The sequence below is a fragment of the Oryzias latipes genome, chromosome 21 (genome assembly GCF_053564925.1).
Source record: "Oryzias latipes strain Hd-rR chromosome 21, Olatipes_Hd-rR_3.1".
Taxonomy (NCBI): Eukaryota; Metazoa; Chordata; class Actinopteri; order Beloniformes; family Adrianichthyidae; genus Oryzias; species Oryzias latipes.
The window spans coordinates 11,183,403-11,209,578 of record NC_136257.1 but is presented as its reverse complement, the minus strand read 5'-3'; the positions used below and the strand labels follow the sequence as shown (position 1 = coordinate 11,209,578).

General features: G+C 38.7%; 1 protein-coding gene and 1 long non-coding RNA gene across 2 annotated transcripts in view; one reads left to right on the top strand and one right to left on the bottom strand.

The window, feature by feature from the left end:
• Positions 1 to 18,755, bottom strand: part of spryd7b (SPRY domain containing 7b) — a 34,417-nt gene extending 15,662 nt beyond the window's left edge. The window contains exon 1 of the mRNA XM_020713141.2: positions 18,621 to 18,755. Coding sequence (XP_020568800.1) covers positions 18,621 to 18,717 — 97 coding nt within the window. The 5' untranslated portion in view covers positions 18,718 to 18,755. The remainder of the gene's footprint in view (positions 1 to 18,620) is intronic.
• Positions 18,756 to 19,732: 977 nt separating this feature from the next.
• On the top strand, positions 19,733 to 24,520 carry LOC110017391 (uncharacterized). The gene is made up of 3 exons (XR_002292773.3): positions 19,733 to 19,864; positions 22,157 to 22,250; positions 24,407 to 24,520. It is a non-coding gene; the product is annotated as an uncharacterized LOC110017391 (long non-coding RNA).
• The last annotated feature ends 1,656 nt before the right edge of the window (positions 24,521 to 26,176 follow it).

Here is a 26,176-nt window from a genome sequence, read left to right as displayed (position 1 = left end):
CTTTTAATGACAAAACAATGGTGTCCATAAAGTTACAGCTCAACACAAAGGAGCAATGTGATGTAAAACATGGGTCTCAGTTGCTATTTACACACAGTATTAATGCAGGCACACCACTGACCACTATGTATCAAGATTCCCCATTAAATGGAACAAAGCTGGGAAAGTGGTAGTTATTTTATAGTTTATTTAGTTTTAGAGGAAAATTTAATCAACACTTTATATATATATGTATATATAGTCAAATTTGACACAATCTGAAACGTGCTGCTGCCAGTTCATATCTATTATAAAACATTAGTAATGTTTTAGACAAAAGGTTGTTTTTAAAACTTTCACACCACTTACGAAAGGCTGGTTATGGAAAACATTACCCATCAGCAATGGATATTAAGTGGTACAAAAAGAGGAATTTCCATTTTCAGTGACAAATATTTCGACAGTTTTCCTTGCTGAAAGCTTGATCAAATAAGCTGCTTTGTTCTGCAGAAACCAGGATGATGTGCACACTATAGGGATGCCGCAGTTCTCGGTTTGAAACCCAATCTTATTCCACACCATTGAGCGGAATCATTGGGAAAGTGGATCGCTGCATCCCTCCTGCATAACAGCGTCTTGTACTAAATTTTAGAATTTTTTTTTATCCATTACACCAAGGTTAGTATAAGCTAAATTAAAAAGGTTGTTATTTGCTAATTAAAAAAGGTTTTTCAGATTTTTAGTTGGTAGTTTGACGTACAAAAAATTTGAGGTTTGGGCCGAATGGTGGGGGAAGTGAATTGTTGCATCCCTAGTGTACACACGGTGACATTTACTGAAAAAATTGTATTAAACGCTAAAATGCAGCAAAAAATGTAAAGAATCTGAAGTAAGGTAATTCAAAGCAACTTGGAGTGGATTTCAACACATTTGCTATGTGGTGAGAAAGCAGAGACACTAATGCTCACTTAAGTCAGGCCTGCTGTTTCACATTTGACCTCGAGAGGGAAAAAACAACCACAAGATTTTATAAAAGAGCCATAACATAAAAGATTTGAACTTTTGCAGTTCCTTTAATCTTAAGAAATTGTATGTAACAATTGCACTGCCACTAGAGGTCTCAATGGACCAATAATTATAGCCGTAGACTGAAATGGACCTGAAAGCCAGAATCTAATAATATATCCAACACACTTCCCCTCTAACAAGCCCTGATAAGTCATGTAGTTCTTTATTTTCCAATCTCTCTCACACACCAGCTCTGTCCTGGCTTAGATGATTCATTTTACTCAAAAGAATCTACATTTTTTGGGATTAGTTAATTTTTTGTTATCTAAATTAAACCGCTCAAATAAAAAAACTCATTAGGAACAGAAGACGAAGAGTTTCTTCGTCTTTTCTAACAAACACAGAAATCGTTTTCTTTGCAACAGTTCAACATAACTCAAAATAACCTGGTCCACAGATTTAACTATTTACAGAATAAAAAACATTAGCAGGAACAAGGAAAGGCATCAGTTTAATCTACAAATCAGATTTTGGCAATAAATAAATAAAGGCACCAGAAATGATAAAGACAGTCATAAATATTATGTTGCACAAAACCTATGTCTAAAAAGAGTAAACATGTGAAATTTATAAATGGTAAAAAAATACATGTTTTCCAAAAAATATTACAGATCACAAATCATTAATATAAAAAAAAGGAGGAATTAGCATTAGTTAAAACTTTCAGTTTTATCTAAACAGAAATATCGGCAGGTGAAATTTGTTGGGTCAGAGAAAATAGAAAACTGGTGTGAGAGCACAGCTCAAAGTGGCAGAGTCAGACACAGCAAGAACAAGCCACGATGCATCTTAATTAAAAAAAAGGTTGATAAGGATGTTTAAGGCTGACCTCACAAAACAAAAATCAACAAAATAACTTGATTTAATTTTTTTTTTTTAAGTTACTCAGGAACACAATAGCAGGTAGGCTGCACCATTCCCTTCTCAATTCATTAATCCATTACAAGTCAAGTTGAAAACTGTTGACATCTGGGGTTCTAACCTCTCTATTTTTCTTCTTCTCTTTTAAGAAAGCATGTCCAGACATGCCACCTTCTCCGTGCAGGCTTTTTAACCCGTTCCTGACACTTGCTCCACAAAAAATGCCCTCAAAGAGTCACCTGACCTTGAGGTTGAAAGGTCAAGTAACCTCTTACATCCTGCCGAGTTCAGGGACGTGGACATGACAGCCCATCGCCTCCCCAGATCAAGCCGTCTAGGCTTCAGTGTTTTACAGATTGTACTTGTGTTGCACGAACAAAATGACACATTTCTATTGACATCATTCACTTTGGGGGAAATTTGAAGAAAAAAAAAAAACAAAAAAACATAAAAATGTGACAAAATATTTGTACTTGTATAAAGATTAGTGTTCAAAAAACTAAACAATTTTCTTCAGAAAACCTCTAAATTCAGATTTCCAAGTACACACTGCTAACAGTTACAGTTAAAAAAATGTAAATAAATGTTTTTTCTTCAAGTGGAAGAACATTTTATTAATGCATTCCTCCTATCTTTGTGTCAAATACATTAACTGGATATCATTCAAAAGAGAATGTGAATGTGTGTGTGTATGAAAGATGATGTTGGCATCTATAAGCAGTTTAAGTGATGTGAAGTGCGCGGGGATGCTACCAATGTGAAACATCAGAACAAAACGCAGGTGCTCTGATGGCATGTGTTAATCCAAGAGAAGCGGGCTACATTTACACACCCAGTTAAACAAGCACAGCATTGGAACAGGCAGGGAGGGGTTCACAGATTCTCTGGGAGCTGCCGCCAAACTTTTGTCAGATGAACTGAGATACATCTGACAAAGCTGAAGATAGGAAGCCAAATGTGCAGATGATCCACAAGTAAGTTCACACAAACACACACCAGCTTTTCCAAGAAGGGTAAACAATGGAACACTTCAGGATCATCAGATATACCATGAAATTTCAATTTAACTGAAAATGAGAGACTAACCTTAAGATAATTTGGGGGGAAATAAAACTAATTTGACAAAATACGTATTTTAATTTAATTACTGTTTGCATATGTAACAGCTACTAGGATGACGGTTCGTTATGTATATTCATAATATTTTATTTAAAAAAAAAATTTATGCACTTGTAGGACATCCTCAAAGCTCAGCCATGTTTGTTCCCTTCAACACCCCCAATGTGTTTATTATCTAAAAGTTTTACCAAAAACAATCAAATATTGTGCCTGAATCCACAATAGTGTATTTTTTTAAGTAGAAATACTCATTGCCATCATTTTTTGTCTACTTCACTTCAGACAAACAGAACTTCCTCAAAATCAGTTTATACGCGACATTTTAAAATGATAAAAATTTGTATTTAAACATTTTTGTCAAATATTGCCACAAAACAGCCAGCAAATGAATGAAATGTGTGTTGGTGTCTGTTGCAAATACGTGTTTACATGCATAACGGGCAAAAGAAGAAGCAGGGTGGGAAATTGAGAAATGGAACACAAGAATATACACTTGTGAATCAGTTACTGGAAGCCACAGACAAAAATTTATTTTTGTAACAATTACAACTTAAATTCCTCATTCACCCTATAAAGCGTGTTTACCACAGACAACTGGGACGAATGATAATACGATTAAAGACATGGTAGATTTTGTAGAACAGAATTTACTGTATTTTTTTAATAATGTCAAACACACACACACACACAAAAACACAGGTAATTCACAAGAGAAAAAAACTAGTCTTGTCAAAAAAAAGGAATTACGTGATTATTAAAATATATTTTTCCCCTGTTTTTTTAATCCTTTTTTGTGTTATACAATTGTTAATATTTGTATAGTGAAAAGTAGAAATGATTCAAATGATTCAACTCATTGATCTTACTGCTGGAAATGAACCAAATGATTTTGAAAGGATGTGATGATTTAAAAAAAAATCCTCTGTCAAAACAAAACGTTTCTATTTTTTTGCGCCTGCTTAAAATAAATAGGTCAATAAACAAAATAAAAAACCCACCAAAATCTGTAGGTCATCGTTCACTAAAAACCAATATCAAAAAAAAAAAAATAAGATACTTAAAAATATGTTTACCTAATGTAAAAATAAATAAATAAAGGTATATAGTGAAGAGAAATCTGGTTGCCATTTGGGGAAGGTATCCAACTGTCAGGAAGCACTCCTTAAAATGTAATTTATGAAGGATGTGCGCCAGCACCGGCACACAAACTGACATGTAGTTACATATGCAACAACCTTCAATTATTTACTCTATAACTACAATCACCTGTAACCACCAAAAGTCAATTAGCATCTACACACACACACATTAAAATGACTACAAAAAAAGCAAAACAAATCCTATAAGGAAGCATGAAAGAACCTGGTACTCTCATTTGCTGCTCGGCTGCCATTACTGAAATTACCCTAAACTAACTTTAGGGTAAGACCCATCATACAAAAACAGACTTTTTTACCCGCCCCCAAGATAACATCCAAATCTGAGGCTTAACGGACCACTATCCAAATGATTGCAGAACTTGAATAATGTGTACAGGGAAGCTAACTGATTATTTAACAGCTTCTGTTTGAAGCTGCACAGACAGCGAACTGACTCACGATTCTACACCTGGAAAACAAGCAGCAAGACTCATGAAAACCTGTTTCTATCACAGCAAATTTGAATACTATAGTTTGTGCTGAGTGGTGCAAAAAGGAGGAAGAGAAGGGTGGGGTGGGGGGTGTCTCTGCAGTCTGGCTACAACACATGTAAGCAAGTACATGAAGAGAGGCACAGTTTCACCAGGAAATGGGGGTGGGAGCCCATTTTGCCAGAGGGGTCTGAGAAGACAGAATGATGAGTCACAGAATGTCATGTGGACAATCTGAAACAGCACAACGTTGCATTATGACGAGACTTCAAGGTAAATACTCAAGAATGGAGGAGAGACATGAACCTGTAGCTTATAAAGTACACAACCAGGAATACTCTGTGTGTACTAAAATCTTCTTAAAAATCCACAAAAAATTAATTTGTGTTTTTATTTATATTTTCTTTCTATTGCACTTTTTTTTTTAAATAATTAAAATTAATTGCAGCTATTTAGGCTGGAGTAAGTACACATTACAGGAGTTGGTCAGACATCAAAGTACCCGTGTGAAAACTACTTATAAAAAGTACTTATAACACATCTACATTTTTTTTTCCAAAATCAGAAGCAATACATGGCATTACTGCAACTGACAAATTAAAAATAATTTTAAAAGATCACTAAAACAGTCGAAAGCATATAATAATTTAATCAAAAATATTTCATAATGCATGTATATTTCAAGAAAAAAACAACAATAATAAAAAAGTTTCAATTTTTATTTTATGATAAATTGCTCCCCATTTAATTTTTTAATATTCAGACTTCCATAAAAAAGTAAACTGAGCTGACACGACTGTGTGTGACGAGGTCCTTCTGAGTTTTAGCTCAGAAAAGCATATTTAAGCTCATTAGTTCCCATCGATCAAAAACAATGAGTAGCTATCACAAAGAAAGCAAACAATAATGTAAGCAAGGCACAAGTGTGCACCACATTACCAAAAATGAAGTACACTTAATTTTCAAACACACACTATACTATTTATTTCACTACAAATCAATAAACTATGATTATCACTAAACAACTAAATTAGAAAAAAATAACAAAAAGCGTACAAACAATTACATGTAGAAACAGGGCAAGAAAATGTGACCCTTGAAGTAAAATGGAAGCCTGGTGCAAGTGTATCTTGATCATACACTTTACACCAAACATGTTTTTTCCACCCATAAGCAAATAATCACATGCATGACACATTTTATGGTTCTAATATAATAATTTGAAGCCTTTAAAAACACTACCCACAAGTTTACTTGTCAGAACCACCAAATATAATTGTACTGTAATCTCCCACTTTAGTATAATACTACTTTTGATATTTGTCTGTAAAAGGTCTTTTCATCATGCCAGAGTAGGTTACATCTTACTCAGCTAAACGCCCGCAAAGATAAAAATAATATTACTAAATGAGCTGGACAAGTTTCACAATGTCGTGCCATATAGTTTACATTTTTGCATCAAGAGCACAACCTGCAAGTCCACTAAAACACTCATCTGCCATTTTTGGAGAATTTTTCTCCAGTACACAATAATTAGAAAAAATAAAAAAGCGCAACTCCTGACAATGACACTGAAAAACATACGCAGAAAAAAAAAAATCCAAGGAAAAAAAAAACATGAGAAATTGTCATGTGTCAAATTAAAGCTTTGAAGTGGCAGTTAGAGCAAAGAAATTGTTTGAGTTCCTAATTTAACCCGAAAAATATTTTTCAAAATAACATTTCTAGATTTTACTTATGTGTTAGAACAACAGGAAAAAGTAGAAGATGGGAAGGCCTCGCATTATGTAACACATTAAACCGATCCCCTCTTACAAGGAAGTAGAAGGGGCGGATTTAGACATTATTATATGGAACCTATCTTTTTCTCTTATAAGCTACATTAGTCTAGTAGTCTTGTTCGTACTAAAAAGTCTAGAAAAATGCGCATTTTTCCCCCTCAGCAAGCATAATTTTTAGCACCAGCTCTTACTTTGAAATGTGCCTTCGTCATACGCTGAACTTCAATTTAATCTCAAGGCACAGAAATGGCAACATGGGCAAAAAGGGGGGGAGAAGCCAGAAAAGCCTGAAAGTGTTCTGCATCAAACAGCGTTAGAGAAAGAAAAAAAAAATCCAACGTCACACTGAGCCAAAAGCAGCGCCAAAAACTAGGTTCGATTTTTTTTTTCTTTACCAACAAACTTCTTCACTAATGTCGTTTAAGGCTATGACAGCTTCTCGCCTACATCTTTAGACAGCTTTTTTGAAAGTGAAGCTGTTTGAAGTTAGCGATTGTAGTGACTTGGCAGGGAGCCACATCGATCATCTAACGGTCATCTGTTCGCATCTTTATCACCTCGAAACCCTCCGGAACGCTGGAAAAAAAAGAAATGATTAATTCCGGCACCAACGGCTGCCTTCAGCGAGAGCAACTTCAAAACACGGGTATGATCGTCAGGGGGGAACAACCTCCTTCTCTATCAACGAGAATTTCACGTTAATGCCAAAATAAGAATTTTTAAAAAATAATAAAAATTATCAACGAGCTTTGTCAAATGCATTTGCCCCTCAAAGGCACCGTGCGCGTCCCGGTGTCTTATTTAATTTTTTTCCCCTCTTCCCTCCTAAGCCACTGTAGGTGCCGTGTGCATTTGTTGACACTGCCGTTTCTCCTGCGCTCGAGCCCGGCTGCTTTGCTGCTCCCGCTCAAAACCGGGCTCCAAATGCCAACTAAAAAAAACCTCCACCATACTTTAACTTTGACACAGTACATTAAAGTTCCCAGTTTTCTTATGTGGCACAATCTTATATAAATATACGTATAGTCTAGCCCCCCGCACTCCGCTCCCCTCCCCCCGAAACACCCTGCTGTATGAGCGATTTTTTTCCTCTCGCGCACCAAAGTCAGAAATCCCTGTTAGCCCGCTAAATTAGCATGCTAGTAGCTATGAGTAGTAGAGCCTGCCAAAGCTGGCCAAATGGCTAACGTCTCCCGCCACAGTGGGTCTCTTCTGTTTACCACCTATTCCTCTTGTCGGTCGGTCCGTTTGAAATGAGCGCACCGGCGCACGTCCGCGATTACCTGAGTCTTCGCTGGAAATGAAAGCTGTCCCCCCTCCTCGTGTCTTTTAAAAGCGCAGTTTTATCTCTTGGTCTCTCTCAGCCCCCCTCCTCCGTCTCAGCAGCAGCTCTCTACATTCGCAGCATCCTCTCCCCGCAGCTGTTGAGGCAATCGCTGCTCACTCGAAAATGGCGCCGAAAGATACACTCCTCATTCAAATTCGATAGAGCCTCCCATTCTCCTTATTGGCTCGATGCGAAGGGGATTCGGCGCCGCTGATTGGACGCTGAGAATGCACTCGCAGCCCACCGCAGCTATCAACCGGGAGACAAGTTAACCCCTTCAGGCCCGCGGCGACGCAAGCGGGAGTAACTGACACGTAACTGATACAACTTATTTCAAACCAAGGCTTCGATCAAGCACGAATAACTTCGCTAACACCATAGTCAAGTCAAAACAACTTTTATTTGAATAACTGTAAAGATTATAATGAGAAATTTGTTGCCAATGTGGCCTTACTAAGAAAAAGACAGGCTTTTCTACATGCCTCAAATTGTGTTTTTGAGCTTTTTAACATGTACTTGAGGCATTTTTCTCATTATGGAGGACATTTATTAAGCAAGTAATCTCAAAATTAAATTATTAGTATTTCTTCATTCATTCAAATTGTTGTGAATCCGAGGCAGAAAATGAAGCTGGAAAACTCTAGTAGATGTGATGTAAAATTTACAAGCAACAAGCTCCCTGCTCCGCTCCATTCTGATGCATTCACTTGCAGACAAATAGATCCACGTACATCCTTGTTTTCCTGGTCTGAGCTGGTATCTGGCTCAGAACTGCTTGATAGCTCTAGTATTGCTCGCCATTTCTGTTGCACTTATAATGTTCGGTCAGAGTTATGAGGGGCTGTAAGCTAGCAGGAGAGCGTGTAAACAAAGGGGGAAATGATGGGAAATAAGCACAGGCTTACGTGTGAATTGTAGCACCCACAGAGGTGAACTTCTAATGAACTCCTGCCGCTCTGCAGAAACTATGTCCTAAAAAAACCAACACAGGTTTTTGTTTTTGGCTAAAAACAGCGTAATCGTAATTGAAAGACCACTGGGAACGCTTTGAAAATGGATCAAAAGATGATTGGAACGGCCTTTATCATGTTTTTCTTAAGCTTTTCAGATTAAACCATTTCCATATATATATGATAACATGTTACCCTTTGGCACATTAAAGAACGGCTATTTATGAAAAATGATTTTTCTTTAGGAAAATGAATTGCAAAAATAACTCATATTTCATACACAGCAAGACTTGACAAAACTCTCTAACTTCCACACTAGAAATTTGAGGAAGATATTAAGAATTTTCTGGCCCCGAAAGATCTCTAATGAAGATTTATTGTCCCGCAGCAATCAAGAAGATTTGTCAACAATTATCATCAAAAGACGCTGGACATGGATTGGATATGTACTCAGTGAAGAAAAAAGACAGCTACAAACTGGACGCCGGATGGAAAAAGAAAAAGAGGACGGATGACTGAAGATCCCCTGGCGCTGAACAGTAGAAGCCGTGCTGAAAGAATTTGGACACACCTGGGGAACCATCTTCACCTTCACCCATCAGAAATGGAAAGATTTTGTTGCTGCCCTAAGTGTCTCAAGGTCAGTAAGAAGAAGAAGAATCCTCCTATGCAGATGTAAGACAACTCAATCTCTGAGGCACCAGCCTGCTCCTTGAGGGTGACTCTCATTTCATGACATCAACCTAAAGCCAGCCTTGGCAGCGTCTGCGTTTGCCCACGAAAACAAACAACAACCGAACTTTTGCAAAAGTGGATGTGCAAATTGTGCAAATACAATGAAAGCGTTTTTGCAGATTGCCGCAAACTCAGCGGAGAAAGGGGCTGCATAGACTACAAAAAAAATGGACGAATCGAGGTGTGATGTCACCCATAGCTTCCTGCGCCGCCCTGTTGAAACCAGTTGACAATGATTGGTCCAAATACTTTGGGGGGACTGGTGCTCAGAGCACAGATTTTTAAATGTGTGAACGGATCAAAATACCACTTTTAGGTTGTTTTTTATGTCAAATTAACATCATAATACACATAAAAGCTAAAATCATAATACAGGCCCTTTAATCTAAGGTCCAACCATGTGTTTGTGCTGTCAACTGCCTTGATTTTAAATAACCCATAAAAACATATAAAATAAACAAACTACAAGTTCTCTTGTGAGAGCGTTTCATGTGTGGTGTGCTTTAAGAGTAATCAACAACAAAACAGCAGTGTGCTGGTTTCATTCTCAAGGTTGCAGCTCTCTGCGCTTCACCACGATGACACCAATTAGTCATCAGTATGCCACTTCACTGCCACTCGCTGAATATTATTCTCTTTTTTTAAATGTGTAGGAGAACCTTTCCAAATGGACAAAACCTTTTTGGGGCCAGCACACAATCTGTGTTGAAAGATAGAAACAGCACACCAAGGAAAGGAGATTACAAAACTCCTGGTGTTGTACATGACTTGCCTAAACTTTTCATACAGGCCAAAATGTACATTCATTTCCCAAAATCCTCTACAAACCTAATTCTTCTTTCACTTTCTCCCATCAGGGGTTGCCACAGCAAAACAACCCTTCCTTGAGGATGAGTCGTGTGGTTAACTTGGCAAAGTTTTTACGCCGGATGCCCTTCCTGACGCAACCCTCTCAATCCAATCGGGCTTGGGACTGGCACAGCAGCAGAGAAGGGAATAGGGAGCAGCCCGGATTCAAACCCTGGTTTCACGGACGGCAGGCGCTGCAAACCAGCACGAGCTAAACCCCCTCTACAAACCTAACTAAATGCACAAAAATGTATAACTTAAAGACCCACTCTACTGAAAATCTGTTTTTGGTGTTTTTAACATTTTCTTGTGGCATTTTCCTGATAATGGAGGACATAAATAAAAAAAATGAAATGCATTATCAAATTGCATATCTGAGTATTTCTTTATTCAAATCATTGTGTATCAGGAACAGATGAAAAAATGCAGTTTGAATAAGGTTGTTTTGTTTGGTTTGTTTGAGCTGGCATCTGGCTCAAAACTGTACAGCTGGATAGCTCCAATATTGCTCGCCGTTTTTGTTCTACCAGTTATGTTAAGTTGGGGATATTAGGGGCTGTAAGCTAGCGGGAGAGTATGTATAAGTATGTCTAACAGAGAGATTTCGGTGACGAGGAGGGGAAGTGGGGTTTCTGTGCACCAACAGTCCTGCCTACAACTCAGAGGTGAAATTCTACTGAACTCCTGCCAATCTGCAGAAACTATGACACAGTTTTTTGATTTAGGCTAAAATGGCATAATTAAAAGACCACTAGGAACACTTTTAAAATTAATCAAAAGATGATCAAAGTGGGTCTTTCAGTATCTGATAGGTGCATTAGAGGAAATATGGAGTTCAATCTCACAAAAAAGATGCTTCGACCAACAACAGGCAAGAAAAGACTTGTAGTCGCATTGTGGGCAGTTTACACCACCGACAGAAGTACTGAAATGTATTCCTTGTATGAGAAATAAACTGCTATTTTTTACTTTGTTTACAGTTGGCTCAACAAAGCTTGTCTTGGGTGAGGCCGGCCTATCAAAGGACAGCTCGCGTAGCATAACATCTGCTGCATATACAGTAATCAGGCCATAATGTAAAATTCTGAAGCCATAGATGCAAACTGAATGATGCTGAAAGAGAGAAAACAACAAAAAAAGAGTGTGGTTAGTGAGGCAGAAAGGGGATAGTAAACACAGCCTCCCTTTTGGTCATAGTTTTCTGTCTTATTTTTCCTGCTTTGCACAAGAACATTGATTTCTCAAATTGCGCCAGCGTCGCATTGCCTTTTCTGGTATTAATTACATTTTCTTTTCTGATGCATCATGTTTTTAAAATATTTTATCAGTTGGCTATGCTTGCCTTGTGCAGGAATTTAGGTATAGCTTCTGTGAGTGCTTTCCTTATGAACAAATCATTTGAAATCATCCTGACAAAAACAGACATGGAGAAGTCCCAGTACACATGCAGGCCAGTGCATGCCACTAATTTTATAACTGCATGTCTTTTAAAATAAATCTTTGCACAATTTCAGACCTCAGATGTCTTTTTTCCCTGGTGGCGATGTGTTTTTTTTGTGCGTGTCTCGTAAACTTGTGAGCAAGAGGAACTTTTTCTAGACTGCTGAAAATACATGTAAGACTTTCAGATTCTGAAGCACACAGGCAGGCTGAGAGAGAGAGGGCGCCCATTGTATATGCATTCTGGTGTGGTGTGGACAATAGGGTGGAGAGGAAAAAAACACATTTGTTTACAGATAAACTGGTTTGGACAGGAAGCTCCCAAGGAGGAGCTCCTTGTTGTTAAAAAGGCATGTGGAGAGGCAGAGATGAGCCAGCAAAAACTCAGCAATGAGCAGGAGAAGATTATGATGTGGGCATCAAACACTAGAATATGAAAATAAAATAAAAATCTCAAAGTTTTGATAGTTTACCACAAAAAAAAAAGTGTTGACATACATGTACGTGTGCCAGAAACTAGCAGGATCGCAACGATTTAGAAAAAAAGAAGAGAAGCATATGGGTACTAAATAGCTGAGCCAAAACAGTAGCCAACCTGAGCTGAGTGAATACTATACAGTTCATCCTGCATTGTGTCACCGTCACATGAGCACACACTGCCTTCCATTAGGCAGGAGATCCTTATGACTCACGAAAACACAAGTCACATGTTACTACACAAATGAACCATGCTACTCAGACGGCCCTGCAATCCCACAGGTTTTCTTTTCTTTCCACAGCTAAATGAAATAACATCATAATGCATCTCTTCATGAGGTTGGACAAGACCAGCATGGCCTTTCCCTTGTCTTCTGGTGGACGAACAAGAGCCACAGTGTCGCTTATCAAGATGTTTCAGCCACAGCTTGGCCAATATGGTGTAGTTTTATTCTCAGTGTAATTTGATTTCAAGTTCGATGACTTGCCCACATATTTGGCTGTTAGGGCTCTGCTACTTCTACACTTTTTCTGGGGTTCTCCCTCTCCTTTCGTCAACGGTCCTTCACAAGACCCCGAGCTGGTTAACATCAGGCAAAACTGAGCATCAGAAACAGCAAGAAAATGTTTTAGGGTATCTTTCCACTCTCACATGATTCGACACTAATATCTCAATAAAAATTGATCCATCAAAGAGTTAACTAACTTTGTGGTGATACGATCCACTCCAATTCTTTTACCTAAACAGGTACAATCTAGATATATATTATTTATTTGGCATTTAAAAGTATAAATGAGAATGCCTTTTAAAAAAAATAAACATTTTTTCTTACTGGTACTCTTTATTTTAGGCAACAAAGCAAAATGTCTTTAACATAACAGCTTCATACATTACAACCTCACATTTTGGGTCTCTTAGACTGCTTTGTTCTTTGTAGTTAAAAAAAAAGTGTCATTTTGATTTATTCAGGTATTGTTTAGTGCACACAACACACAAATGTGTAAATGACCCGACGTAGTAAAAGCAAGCTTGTAAGTTAACGTCTTTTTGCTTGCATCACGTGAACATAAAAAGGCAGACAGCAGAGACACTTCAGGGAGAGAAACTAACAGTTTGCCAGAAACCGATTCTTCACTTCCCAATCGATTTTATACCTTTTCACCAACATTATCTTGTCCGTATCTATGGTTTCAAACCTATACTGCTGTCACTCCCTGTGCTCAATTAATTTTTTCGATTTGTACAGTACAGACCAAACGTTTGGACACACCTTCTCATTCAAATGAATGAGAAGGTGTGTCAAAACCTTTGGTCTGTACTGTATCTCTTAGGGGTGAATAGAATCGTTTTAACAATGATTAGATTCATATCATAATTTGTGATTGATGATACAATTACAATCGATATTGGTTCATTTTGAACAACCTGATTCGCTAACCTAAAATCCATCCAGGACATCTTTAGTCCAAAAACCCAGATTTCTTGTGTTTCCTGCAAGATAATCAAGTGTAAATCAAATATGTGCACAAACAAACAATTAAACAAGAATGCATGTCAAATCCATTCACATTTTAGTTCTATAAAGTTCAGCCCACTGTTGTTTTTCCACATCCAAATAATCCAAAAGGAACATTATTCTAGCACCCTTTATGGTCACGTGTCTTTGCTGAATTCAAAGTCTACACATTGGACTGGAATGATGGACTGGTCATTTTTTACTGACATCACGTGTTGTCCGCTGTGATGACACTGTCGTTTTTATGTTGTAGTAAAATCAACCTGCCAGGCCTCAATCCATTAATCATGGTATTTTCCCAATATAGGTATGATCGTTTTTTTCATTTTGAACCGATTTTATAATGGTATAGTCGATTCGATTTACAACTTCCCTCAGACACATCGATCTGGTTGGATCGTAAGAATAGAAATAGGTTCATCCATTCAGCGGATTAATTGTCAAACCCCTATTTGTCTCTTTTACATTCCTAAAATATTAGCAAAAGGCAGACTGAAATCACCAAACTTTTCTAAATAAGGTCAAAGTTAAAATAAACAGTGTGCAGTTTTTATGTTAACCTTAGGACCAGCAGATGCTCCTTAAAAGTGTTTGTCCCCATGCCACATCACAAAGTTATGAAATGTCATTTTTGTCATGCTTTATGTCCATGCACAGCAGAGTTCTCCGTTGTTCACAAACACTCTGGAGAGACGGATCACTTTTTCACCAAGTCCGTCTTTTGAATGTCAGCCCTTGTGACTTTTAGGAACATTAGACACTTTGCAGCAAAAGTCAAATCCCTCTGAGCTCCACTCCGAGTATAAAAGACTACGAGCTTACTTTATTAACACGGCGTATTCCTTAGTCTCGGTCTCTGGAGAATACAATAAGCCCCAAAGAGAACTCCACACTGCAGAGGCTCTCCATTGACGTCTCCGCAGCTCCCCTCCCCCTCTTAGACATCTGTAGCAGCTGCCCCCTTGTGCTCCTGTCAGCAGGGCAGAGTGTGTGCGTTTGTGTGTGTGTACACTGGTCGAGGTGGGGTCGGCTGGGACGTTAGCGTGGGGCGTGTTGTGACACCTCCCCCTTTGGAGGGGTCCAGCCCGCACACTTGTGGGACATCACATTTATCAATGGCTAATAGTCACTAGCAGGTCATCCTGAAAACGCAACACAGACCTCTGACCTCTTTGTACCAGAAGAGCTGCAAGGTGGTCACATTAACCCCTGGCTGCTATAAAACACACGCACACATGCCGCTTGCTTCTTCACATGTAAATTTGCTATGTGTGTGTGTGTGTGTGTCCACTGAAACGTTGCCTTTCGTTTCGAACAGACATTGCCTTAAAAGAAGTCCCATGACCAGCAAAATGTCTGGCAGAAGCGTATAACAGACTTCTACTGCTCGAGTGTCACATGTTGCAGCAGCAAATTTCACGGTTAAAGAAGCCCCCCCCCCCTTTGGTTTGCCTCTGTACACTCCCATGCAGATTTTCACACAGCAATCAAATTAAGTGGGCATAATTCATAGAGCGGCCTAATGGGGGTCAATTATGGAGAGAAAAAGTCTGGAGAGTCCACTGGCGAAAAGAACTGATGAGAATGAGCGTTTTGTAAGAACAAAGAAAAGTGTTCTTTTGGCCTTTTCACGTGTTGTAAAACTTCAGAAAGGAGTGACAAAACATAGTAGAAACATTTCTTATAGAATGCAGTTCTGTTATAACACCTTTTTCAAAATAAATATCAGGTATTCTGCCAAGACGCTGAAGGGTGTGAAGCAGAAGCATAGACTGTAAAAACAGTTTTTACAGTCTATGTGCACAAGGCCTAAAAGGTCTGAATAATAACCTCAGTGATGTGAGTTTTTGCATCCTGTGTAAAACAGCTTCCATTCTGACTCCAATCTTAAGGAAAGATACTCCAGGACACGTTTAAGTCTCACTAGCAAAACACGAGTCGTGATGTTTTCCTGCTGTTGTAGTACTTTTTCCATAACCGAATTATTCACCAAACTCTCCATAAGGACACACATACAAACAAGAACCAGTTCATTGCCACCCAGTAACGGTAATTTGGAAAGGAAGTTTTGGTTAGGTCAAAAGTAACCCCCCCCAACTGAAATACAACATTTTTTGATGAAATGATTAACCATTTCAAGAAATTTTACTTGAATTGTCACTTTAGCTTACTCTAAAAACTGGCAGAAAATACAAGAGAAAGTTAATTGATTTGAATATAGGATGTGTCATCTAATATTGTGCAACGACGACAAAAAAATGCTTAACCCCTAGTGCCTACATTTATTTCCAGTTATGAAAAAAATAAGATCACTTATGTTTTTGCCTTCAATGAGATGCGATATTAGGGCAATTTGGGGCCAAAAGGGTTGCATCCACATTTGCATCAATAGGCGTCAAGGGACTAAGAAATAATCAAGAGGCCGAACAGATTCAGTGTATAGAGTAGTTTTAGGATAAGCCACATAGAGAAATGTCACAAAGACCAAACAAAATACAGGCTCACTCCACAGGTCAAATCCACTGGACTCAGGCAAAAGAAAATGTCTGCACTGCATCCTTTTTCTTTGCAAGGCGTTCTCTGCTGTTTGGGGAGAAACATTGAATTTTCTAAAAATCAGGAGTTTTTTTCCAATCATAAAAGTTGCATTTTGTAAAATATTGACAAATTTGGTCAAATATATCTTGTAAATATTCATTGTTATCTCAATGTAACAATGCCAGAGGTTAAGTTAGGACTATATGGAATAAATTGTCCATACAGACTACAAAGTGCTTTGCTTGTTGTGGAAATGTGCTTCGAGTGAAAGTGCAGGTCTTCATTCTTCAACCCATTTTCACATTCACGCTTCACTTCGTGTTTGGAGCTAAACTTTTCTATCTACTTGAGCCGTCAAAGTATAAACATACATATTGTCAAATAATTAATTCATCATCATAGGCACACCAAAATTTTTGCTCTTTTATTTTACAGTCTTGATAAATATTTGATATTTGATATAGATATATATGACATAGTTTTGAAAGCCTAATTAGAATAAAAACAGATCATTGTGAAAAAAGTTTATCCAAATTGTAGCAAGTCAGATCACACTACCTCATTATGAAGTTTCTGCTATCTTCTTTTCTAAGTATGGAAGAAAATATTTATTTGAATCAAGCGACAGTTTAGTTCTTCAACACTCAGCGCTTACTGTACACAACTTCAAGACACAGAGCACGTTGCCAACAATAGAGATTTTGACTAAAGTAGAAGCACAAAAAATTTAGCTTCAACATGTAAATTTGTGACAGGTATCTCTTAAGTCAATGTTATAATAAACTAAACACAGCATGAATTGAGGGGGGGGATCTTATTTGCAGGCATTACAGAGTTTTAGCATATTAGATCATTTTTAATTAATAAAGTAGGATTTTTTGTATTTTGTGCACACAAATTAGCATTTTTGGGGGACAAACTGGCATTTTGTGGGCACAAGCTAGCAAGTTGTGTGCACAATGTAGTATACTGTGCACTAAAACTAGTATTTTGTTGGGAACATATTAGCATTTTGTACACACAAATTTGCAGTAAAAAATGAAAACACTAAAATACTCATTTGTGGCCACAAAATACTTGTTTCTGTGCACAAAATGCTAATTTGGGCACACAAAAGGCAAATTTTTGGCCTCAAAATGTGCACAAAATACTTATTTATTGCCACAAATGATTAATTTGAGGAAACAATACTTTTTTAAATTTGGGGATAATTTAGTTTTTTTTAAATGTCATGTCTATGGGTTTGTACCAACACAAACTCATCTGGAAACATTATGGCTGCTGTATCACACCATCTATTTTACATTGTGTCATTGCCGCTGTTATTTGTGCAGTTGCAATGAAATGTAACAGCTCAGCTGATTTGGAGTCATTGAAAACAGCTTCCTCCTCAAAAGGATATTCTTATAACATTATTTCTTTTCTTTTGACAGTCCAGAATTTTATTTGATTAAGTGTTACCCAATGCTTAATTTATTCAACAGAGGAAAACTTGTTTGTTAAAAAAAGTGTGAGTAAAACAAACAAGTCCAGCTAATTCAGAGAATTATTAAATCATCAATAAAAGTCTTCTAACACATCACTGTTGTGTGCATTGTCCTGTTTCTGGACTACAAATTGAGATTTACTGCGGAAGTCCCACCTTAAGCACTCCTCTGTTGTGCCTCGATGATGTAACCCCCTTCCAAATATAGCGTGTTGCTGTTGGCCGGGCGACGCTCTGATTGGCCGAGGTCGCTGTCAGTCGTGGTGACGTCACGACTATCGTGTTATTATTGTAAACAGCCCGCCTGCCCTCCACCGACGCTCCGTGCCGAGTCGAGTACTTCATCCAGCCCTTTGTTCGGTGCCGTAAAAACACCGAGGCGACAAAAGCCGAGTGAGCGCGCGCCCCGAACTCCGCATCAAACCGCAAAGTTGCGCTCTTCACCTCAAGCCGTGACGTCGCGTTGACGAAAGTCTCGTTTAAAACGACTTGGTTTAATTCACCGGGTTTGTCTCGGAGCCGGCGACTGAATGTACTGCTGTTGATGATGTACTATCATTCACCCACACTCCCAATTTACACCAAACCAAACATGTCTGCATAAAGCGACATAAAAGCATTTGCGCACGCGACAGTTTACTCATCAATGGTTTAAACGCACTTCAAACGTGTCATATGCATAATAATAACATGCTTAATAATAAACAGGCTTCGTTTATCCACACACGATTCAGGCTGGAAAATAAAACTTTATTCCGCTGCACAAAATCGTTGAGCCTTTGCGGGGTTTGACCCAGCCGCTCACCTCGTCGAGAGGTTACAAAAGTCTAAATGACTCCGGTGAATGTTTTCGTGGCACTTACTTGGCTGCAGATTGGGTGCGTTCCGAAGTGATCGCCCGCACGCATCTCCCTCGCTGGAAGCCGGTGACACCCTGCGCGCGTCGACGTTTCCATCCATGCCGGGAAGTTTAACAGCACGCTTCCATTCTCTGACAAAGTGCAGTTTCAGCAAAGCTTCAAGGAAGTTGTTTCTTTTGTTCCAGTATGTTTGGTTGCGTCAATGTTGCGGGGGGCGGGGGGGGGGGGCGGAGCGGTGGCAGCACAGAGCGACCGAGAGAGGGAGGGAGAGAGAAAAAAAAGACAAACAACAACATCTGAGCGCACTTTAACCGCCTAGATCTCCGGCGCGCAGTGAAGCCCCTCATCCAAATCGCGCGTGTTTGAGTGGTTTCATCCGCGCGGCTCACGTGTTCGGGGCGCCCAGCATCCTTTCAAAGTGAAAAAGACCGCGCAGGACGTAGAGCCAGGTCCCGATGTGATCGGTGCGTCCGAGCGCGCGCGCGCGTATGGAGCTGAGGCATCAACGGCGCCGATTTCTATCCACTGGCTCACACTCCGCGGCGCCTGCATGCATGCATGCGCGCGCCTCCTGTCTTAAAACTCTACGGGATTCTAAGGCGTGCAGTGCAGCAATGAAAACTTCCCCCAGAAGAGCTAAGGGGCACGCGCGAGTGTCCGTTTGTAGCGCAGTTCGGTAAATGTGACTTTTATCCATGCCCCACAAACTAAAAGTCCTCAGGGAGACAAATAAGAGAAAAAAATGCGCAAATTTAACTTGGTTACTCACTGATTTGTGGAATTTCTCAGTTGAAAGCAAATGTAACAAGGTCCAAAATAATTGGAAAATACACAACTACATAAGCAAGAATAGTCTCATTGACGGACAGACAAGTGTTCCCGAGCAGAGGGCAGGGACGTCTGAGACGGCTTACTATGCAGAAATAGGATCATGAAGGTTCATCGGATGAAAGGTGAACACCCTGTTTCCCCGCTCTGTTACAGTGGCGTTGCGTCAGGAAGTCGTTCGTATCAGTGAAGTCACTATCACCACCCACCCCCAGAGTCTTTGCGCGCGCTTACGAGCCTTCAGACAATTTCTAAAGTCACTGCCAGTCTTCTTCCTTCCACTGTTCATCATTTTGACCTCAGAGCGCAGACAGGATTCTTGATGACACGAAGGCCGAGTGAAGAGACAGCGTGTACCTGCAAAAGGGAAGTGAGTTTCAGAGGCCGAGATGAAACTATGGAGGCACGTCTGCTTAACGGTGCGTCTCCAAATGTCTTTAAACCATATTTATTTTCAAAGAAACGGGTCCTTATATAAGTAATGCTTTGCAAAAAGCATTTGAATATATTAAATGTGCTGTTTGACAGCAACTCAAACATGAAAAAAGTATAGGTCCCCAAAGTCTGCACGCGCTTTTAAGTCAACTTTGAGCAGAAGTTCAGGGTGTAAAACACTCTGTACCCGTTAAGCTGCGAAACATAACGGCGCAGAGCTATTCAAACAAGTGTTCAGATGAAATGCACTACTTAAATTCTTTCCCAAAAGATATTTACCGGCATTATTAGGAAGAGGTCAACGCATCAATTGCCCCAAAATTGGGGACTGACAAAACAAGAGGGATAGTTTGACACGCAGAGGCCTTTTTTCAGATGGATTCTCGTTTTTACTGAGAAGGAAACACACGCACAACTGTCAATAACGACACTTCATGCTCAATAAAACAGGAGAAAGGGTAACCAGAGTTTATAAACTCACACTGCTTTAAGTATGGCACGTGGACTGATATAAACGTTTTCTCTGTGACAAAAAAGTTAAGAAAATTAGGTTGAAGCACTACTTCCTGTTGCGCCAAACATTGTTTCTCATAAAATGTATTCCAAATGTGCTTACTTTAACTGCACGAGGACATTTAAAGAAGATGCATTATAATGTTTAAACAGACGGAATGACCCGTTTCCTTATTTAAAACTGGAAATGTGTCATTTTTCCCAGGATTTTTTAAAATTCAAAATTATAAGCAGAAACTGCATTTTTTCAGAATTTTCATCTCCACATTAGAAATATTTTGCGTGGACAAATGGGTTAGGGGATATTTTTTTATTTATCTCAATCTTTATTAAATATCTAGCCTGAAGAAAGCCAAACAAACTGCAAATTTTAGAAACGAGGCGTCACGGGCTCATTTTACTCACTTTGATTATGAGCTTCTTGGCTTGAGCAGTTGTGCAAATGAACACTGAATGACCTGAACACAAACGAGGTTTGTGTCCTGTTTCTGATGGTGTCACGCATTTAGCGGGATTTGAATATTTGCGCGGTGTGTGGGAGTCAGGATGCAAAGAAGAGACAGTGATCAGGCGCAATTATGTGATGGGGCTGCAGTTCTCAGCCTAAATGTCACCGATGAGTAAGATTGCTAAATAGTCATGGATAGATTTTAAAATCCAGACACCCGTTTATTAATTTTGTTGTCATTTAGATATCTGTCCATCATCAGTGGGCGAGAACACATTAAAATGAAAACGTAAATAAAAAAACTCTACTCAAACTCATATGACGCTTTGTATAGCATTCATGAAAGTTTGTGTGGGTTTGTATGCTTGTAATATTATGTCTCCTTGTGTTTCATAATAGAAGTGTGGTCGCCCAAACACTTTTCGACTTACTGAAAACGCGAGACGCACATGCGCAATAACGCGTCCGCGTAAACCGAAAGATGAATTTCTTGTTGAATGAAAATCTCTTGACGGGGAGTTTGTTCTGTAAATTCTTACAATTTTTCCATATATATTAAAAAGAACCTTTAATATTTCGGGTTTGGGATAAAAACAGATAAAAAAATGAAGTTATATTGTTCAAAATGTCCCACATTTCCTTCCTGTAGACGTAGCTGCCTAAAAGCACAAAAGTTGATGCTTCTATTTATCTAAATAAAACTTTACCACCAAAGAGCGCATTTAGTTGTGCAGGAGTTTAGTCTCACCCAATTTGGATATTAAAAATACGAAAAGCCTCTGAAAGGTCATATTGTGTGGGAAGAATCTGTATGAGTCAAAAGAAAAAAAACGCACAAACCCACGTGTCTTTTTGTGTGTTATTGTGGTGTGTTCTTGCATTTTAATTGTCTCAGTCGGTTTCCACGCAGAGAAAATATTTTTTTCTTTTTTTAAAGATCTGAGCTACCTGTTTGAAATAAAAGACATTCTAACTTCAGTTAATGACATTTTGGAAGCAAATGACAAATAATTCCAGCTCAGATTTGAGTGGAAGAAGTGCCCTGCCGGCACCAAAATGAGGGAACATTTCTCAAAGTGAATGCAACACATGTGTCACAACTACCCCATAGTTTACACTCAAGTCATTTTGGATGAAAATACTCGACCAGCTGCAAACAACTGCATTCAGTCAATGCTATCCTTGTCAGCTGGGGACACATAAAAGATCAATGATGTGCACTCAATTAACCTGATGGATAAAATGCCAATGAAGTTATGGATGAGAATGCCTTTAGCTTTTTCTCTGACCGCTTCTGTCCTTCTCTGTCTCTCAGTGACCGTGTTTAAATCCAAAGCATCTATCGGGACCAGAGAGGAGACTTTGGGTGAGGCCTGTCTCTTCTACAGCTTCCTGTGTCCACTGCAGAAGTAGGTCAACAGAGACGGCTGGTTGATGAGTTGGAACAGGGAAAAAAAGGAGGGGAAAAAGTTCATGCCTTAATCCGTTGAGGGGATAATTAGAGACAGTTTCATATGTAACTTTAAAGAGTCTTTTTCCCCTTTTTTGTTGAAGAACAGTAGAGATCTTGAGCTTCTCCAATGACACTTTATGGACTAAACATTTCTGCTTAAGTTACAAGCGTGTCATTCAGAGATATTCAGTTTGCAGCTGCAGCAAGTTACAGTACAGTAAGCACCAATAAAGCCTCCACCTTCTGAATTGTTGGACTCATTCAGGGTTTTTGTGCTTCACAAAACAGAACCTAAAGCTTGTTATGTAGTATTACTTTTACACTGATAAAGAAGATCTATCACCATGTAAAACGCCTGAAGCAATCTCTGCCTTTTTACATATGAGAGTTCAGAAAAAAAACTTTAACGCATTATTGCAAAAACGTTATTAACAGGTTTACATTCTGATAATTTAGAAATTTTATTTTGTTAAAGGCTTGTTTGCAAAAAAAAAAACCAAAACGCATATTTTTTTATATATTCCTAAAGATCCTTTTAAAACCATAGGACACATAAAAACTATTCAAATACGGGTGCTGTTATATTGATTCTTATGTAAATTCATGATCACTTATGCTGGTTTAATAAGAATGTCTTCTCTCCTGTAAATAAGACAGATAGCAGAACCTGAAACAAGTTGACAGGAAGTCAAACATGCATAGAACCTCAATACTCATTGACTTTGCACAAAAGATGCCATATATACAGAGTTTGAGTCCCTGGGGACACCAGGTTTGTTCTGTGAACATTTTTTGTCCTGCCCTGCTTTGTCAAGCAACACAATAGTAATCAACAGGTAACCTTGTGACCCAAGCCAAACAATTTTCAGAGAAAATGTTGACTCAATGACTTACGCCAGGGCCTCCTTTCTGTACATCTACAAAAGGTTCACCTTAATTTATGTGAAAGACATCACACAGTTTGAGTAAACATAGTTTTTCTCTTTCTTTTTCCTGCGATTTTGACAACGTCCCCGGGTCTCAGGCTGCTAAATGACCACTAAAACCCCCCCGCTCCATCTTTTTAAGCACTCAAAACTAAAATGACATGAAAGTTTTCACTTGTAAATCTAAGTTTTCATCTTTTTGGACTGCATCACTGTATGCTTTTTACAGTCAGCAACATACAGCAACCATTTTAATCCCATATGCATTTAGATATACAAGCATTTCTTAGACCCCTATCTCAATAGCATGATCCAAATGTTCCTTGTATATAACTTGGTCCATGTTTTCTGGCCTGTAGTTAATCAGCATTCCACTAGGGGCAGTAGAAAGGCTTTTCCTACTCATTTCAAAATGGCTGCTTCGGTGAAATCTCCAAAACACATTTGGTGGGAAAATTTAGCTTATTTTCCAAACTCTATGGTGAAAATAACTCATCAAATGGTATACATATTTTAAATGACAACTTGCTGCATTAAAATCAAACAATATCTGTTGATAATTAACTCAATATACAAGTAAATTATGTTAAAAAAGTGTGGATCAAATTTGAGACTGCAGGTAAATAAGGTGATAATATTTTTTCGTCTTAAACTAACATTTTAGTGAGCAAAAACTTAAGAAATCGCCAAATGTTTAATCAGTGATGCTGTCTGTGTCTAATAGAAAATGGCATTGACATCTGTTTTCATCAAAGGGTTTAATAAACACTCCTAATTCCGTAAAAAATAAAATTCTGTCTGTTCTTTGATCTACTGGGCTTGACAGTGTTATTACTGAATGAATTCATTACTAATGTTTGCAAAAATAGAATTCACTTTATTGCTCTATAGTTAATTTTTGAACATCATCAAATTTCTTCTGTGATTTTTAATAATTTTTTTTATCCCTCCATCTTTTTTCCACACATACATTCTCCCAAGCAGGATTCTGCTGGAGTCCGTCTTCAGGTAAAGGCAGGGCAGACAGGAATCAGCTGTCACAAATGAATTCTACAGGGTTAAAAACAGTAAAAGAAATTGTAATAAAAATCATTCCTGGCGGATATTGTTCCTGTTATTTCTTTAGACAAGAGTAACTTTAAAAAACTCTTGCAGCTGAATTTGTCTTTATGTTCCAAACCTGCAGAGAAAGATAAAGGCACAGAGGGAAAAATCAAGGAAGTGGCCAAACATGTCATCTGGTGCAAAGCTTCAACTCCTGCCTCGTAAGTGAGGCCTGTGACTAAGATCGGAAAAGAGGAGGAGTGTGCCGGCGTTGCCAAACCAATGCTGCAGAGACGAGAACAAAGGTAGGAATGAGTGGAACGGGTTGTGACAAATATAACCAAAAATGGGCAACGTGTAGCATGGGATGCAATTCAGCAAATATTTACATGTAACTGCGAGTAATCGATCCTCTCAGAGCTTGAAAGCAAAAACCAGCGGGTTCGTTTCTGTGTTCTGTCAAGTAAAAACTAATTTCTGTTGTTGTGAATTATTAACCTGTTATGCATGTGACAGTCTACCTGAAATGTGCTCTCTTTTGTCAGGCATTGGATACACAGTCGTTCCAGTAAAACACTCCATTAAAGTGTGGAGACCTTTAGGGGAAGTGTTCACTAAACTCTTCCACTTCTTCTTTGTTCCAAAACCATATTGCCTAACAACACAGTTTACCAGCACAGCTATTGTGAGAGTAAAGTCTGAGTAATGACAGCTTCTTAAAGCCAGATTGGTTGTGCAGTTTTCAGCTTTATTGTTACTATTTTGGTCAGGTCTTTGCTGACCTTATCTTATTTTTGCCTCATTGTGGAATCACAACCTCACATCACGACGAGCCCTCCTTCGTTCCCTCCCTCCTTCCTGCTCCTCTTTGTCCCACGCAACATGCCTCTCTATTTATACTGTTGAGTCAGTTTGCTGCTAACAGCAGTGAAGGAAGATTAGATCATCGTGTATTAGAAGCTTTCCTCCATCAATTGGCTCTTTAAGGAGCACTTTGAGCACCAGAGGCAGTTCATTAAAGGCATAGTTTTATTTTTTTTATTTTTTACATATTTTAATTTTGGAGGGAAGGTTGTATGATTTGATTCTGAGCAGCTTGAGCCTTGTCTACAATATCTAGAAAAAGGAATTTCTGATGCAGAGAAAGTCAAAAACAGACTTTGCCTTTGTTTTTAATTATAGTTCAAGCTTAATTTTTAAAAAATATGCATTATATTTTGGACAGGTGTGCATTTTTTTTCTTGCAGCAAAGAGTTTTTGGTGTCTCATATTTTTTCTGCAGTAGATAAATACAAAAAAATCTACAAACCATTTGCTTGAATTTATTTTGGGAAAAAAGATGCTGACTTTGCAGTTTTTTCTTATAAACAGAATAAAAAAAAAGGTATTAATGTATAGCACGTGTGTTATCCCGGGGATAAAGTCCTCAGCATCCGCAGTGGCTCTGGAGATGAAGAGGTGTAATAGGCAGGCAGGATGCTTGGTCCATAGGTGTCTGGTTTCAGATGGCAGACATGTTGGGAGCACAGCACAGCCAAGTGGACAACAATGGAAACATGCAGAGGCACAGGTGGCCCCACCACGAACCCGGAGAGTGACAGAGCGTGTTTATCTGTGACTCCACGAGCATGCACGCTTTTGAGTTCTTGGGAGTATACGGTGCATCCGCTGTGAATGTGCTGCTGCAGTAAACATGCACATTTCTGTGAGTGTCAGTATTAGCTCTCTGCTATTGATTCATTTCCACTATGGCTGCACTTTCATTACCTGTTCTTGCTCCTGTCAGCCTGACTGCACCTGCTGTGTATTTCCTTAAAATGTGACATTTTTTCAAACACCAAGAAGCTCCGATTTTGGAAAACAATAGAAATTCTAGTAAGGGGCTTTGTCCCTTTTAAAATGCATTTTCCCT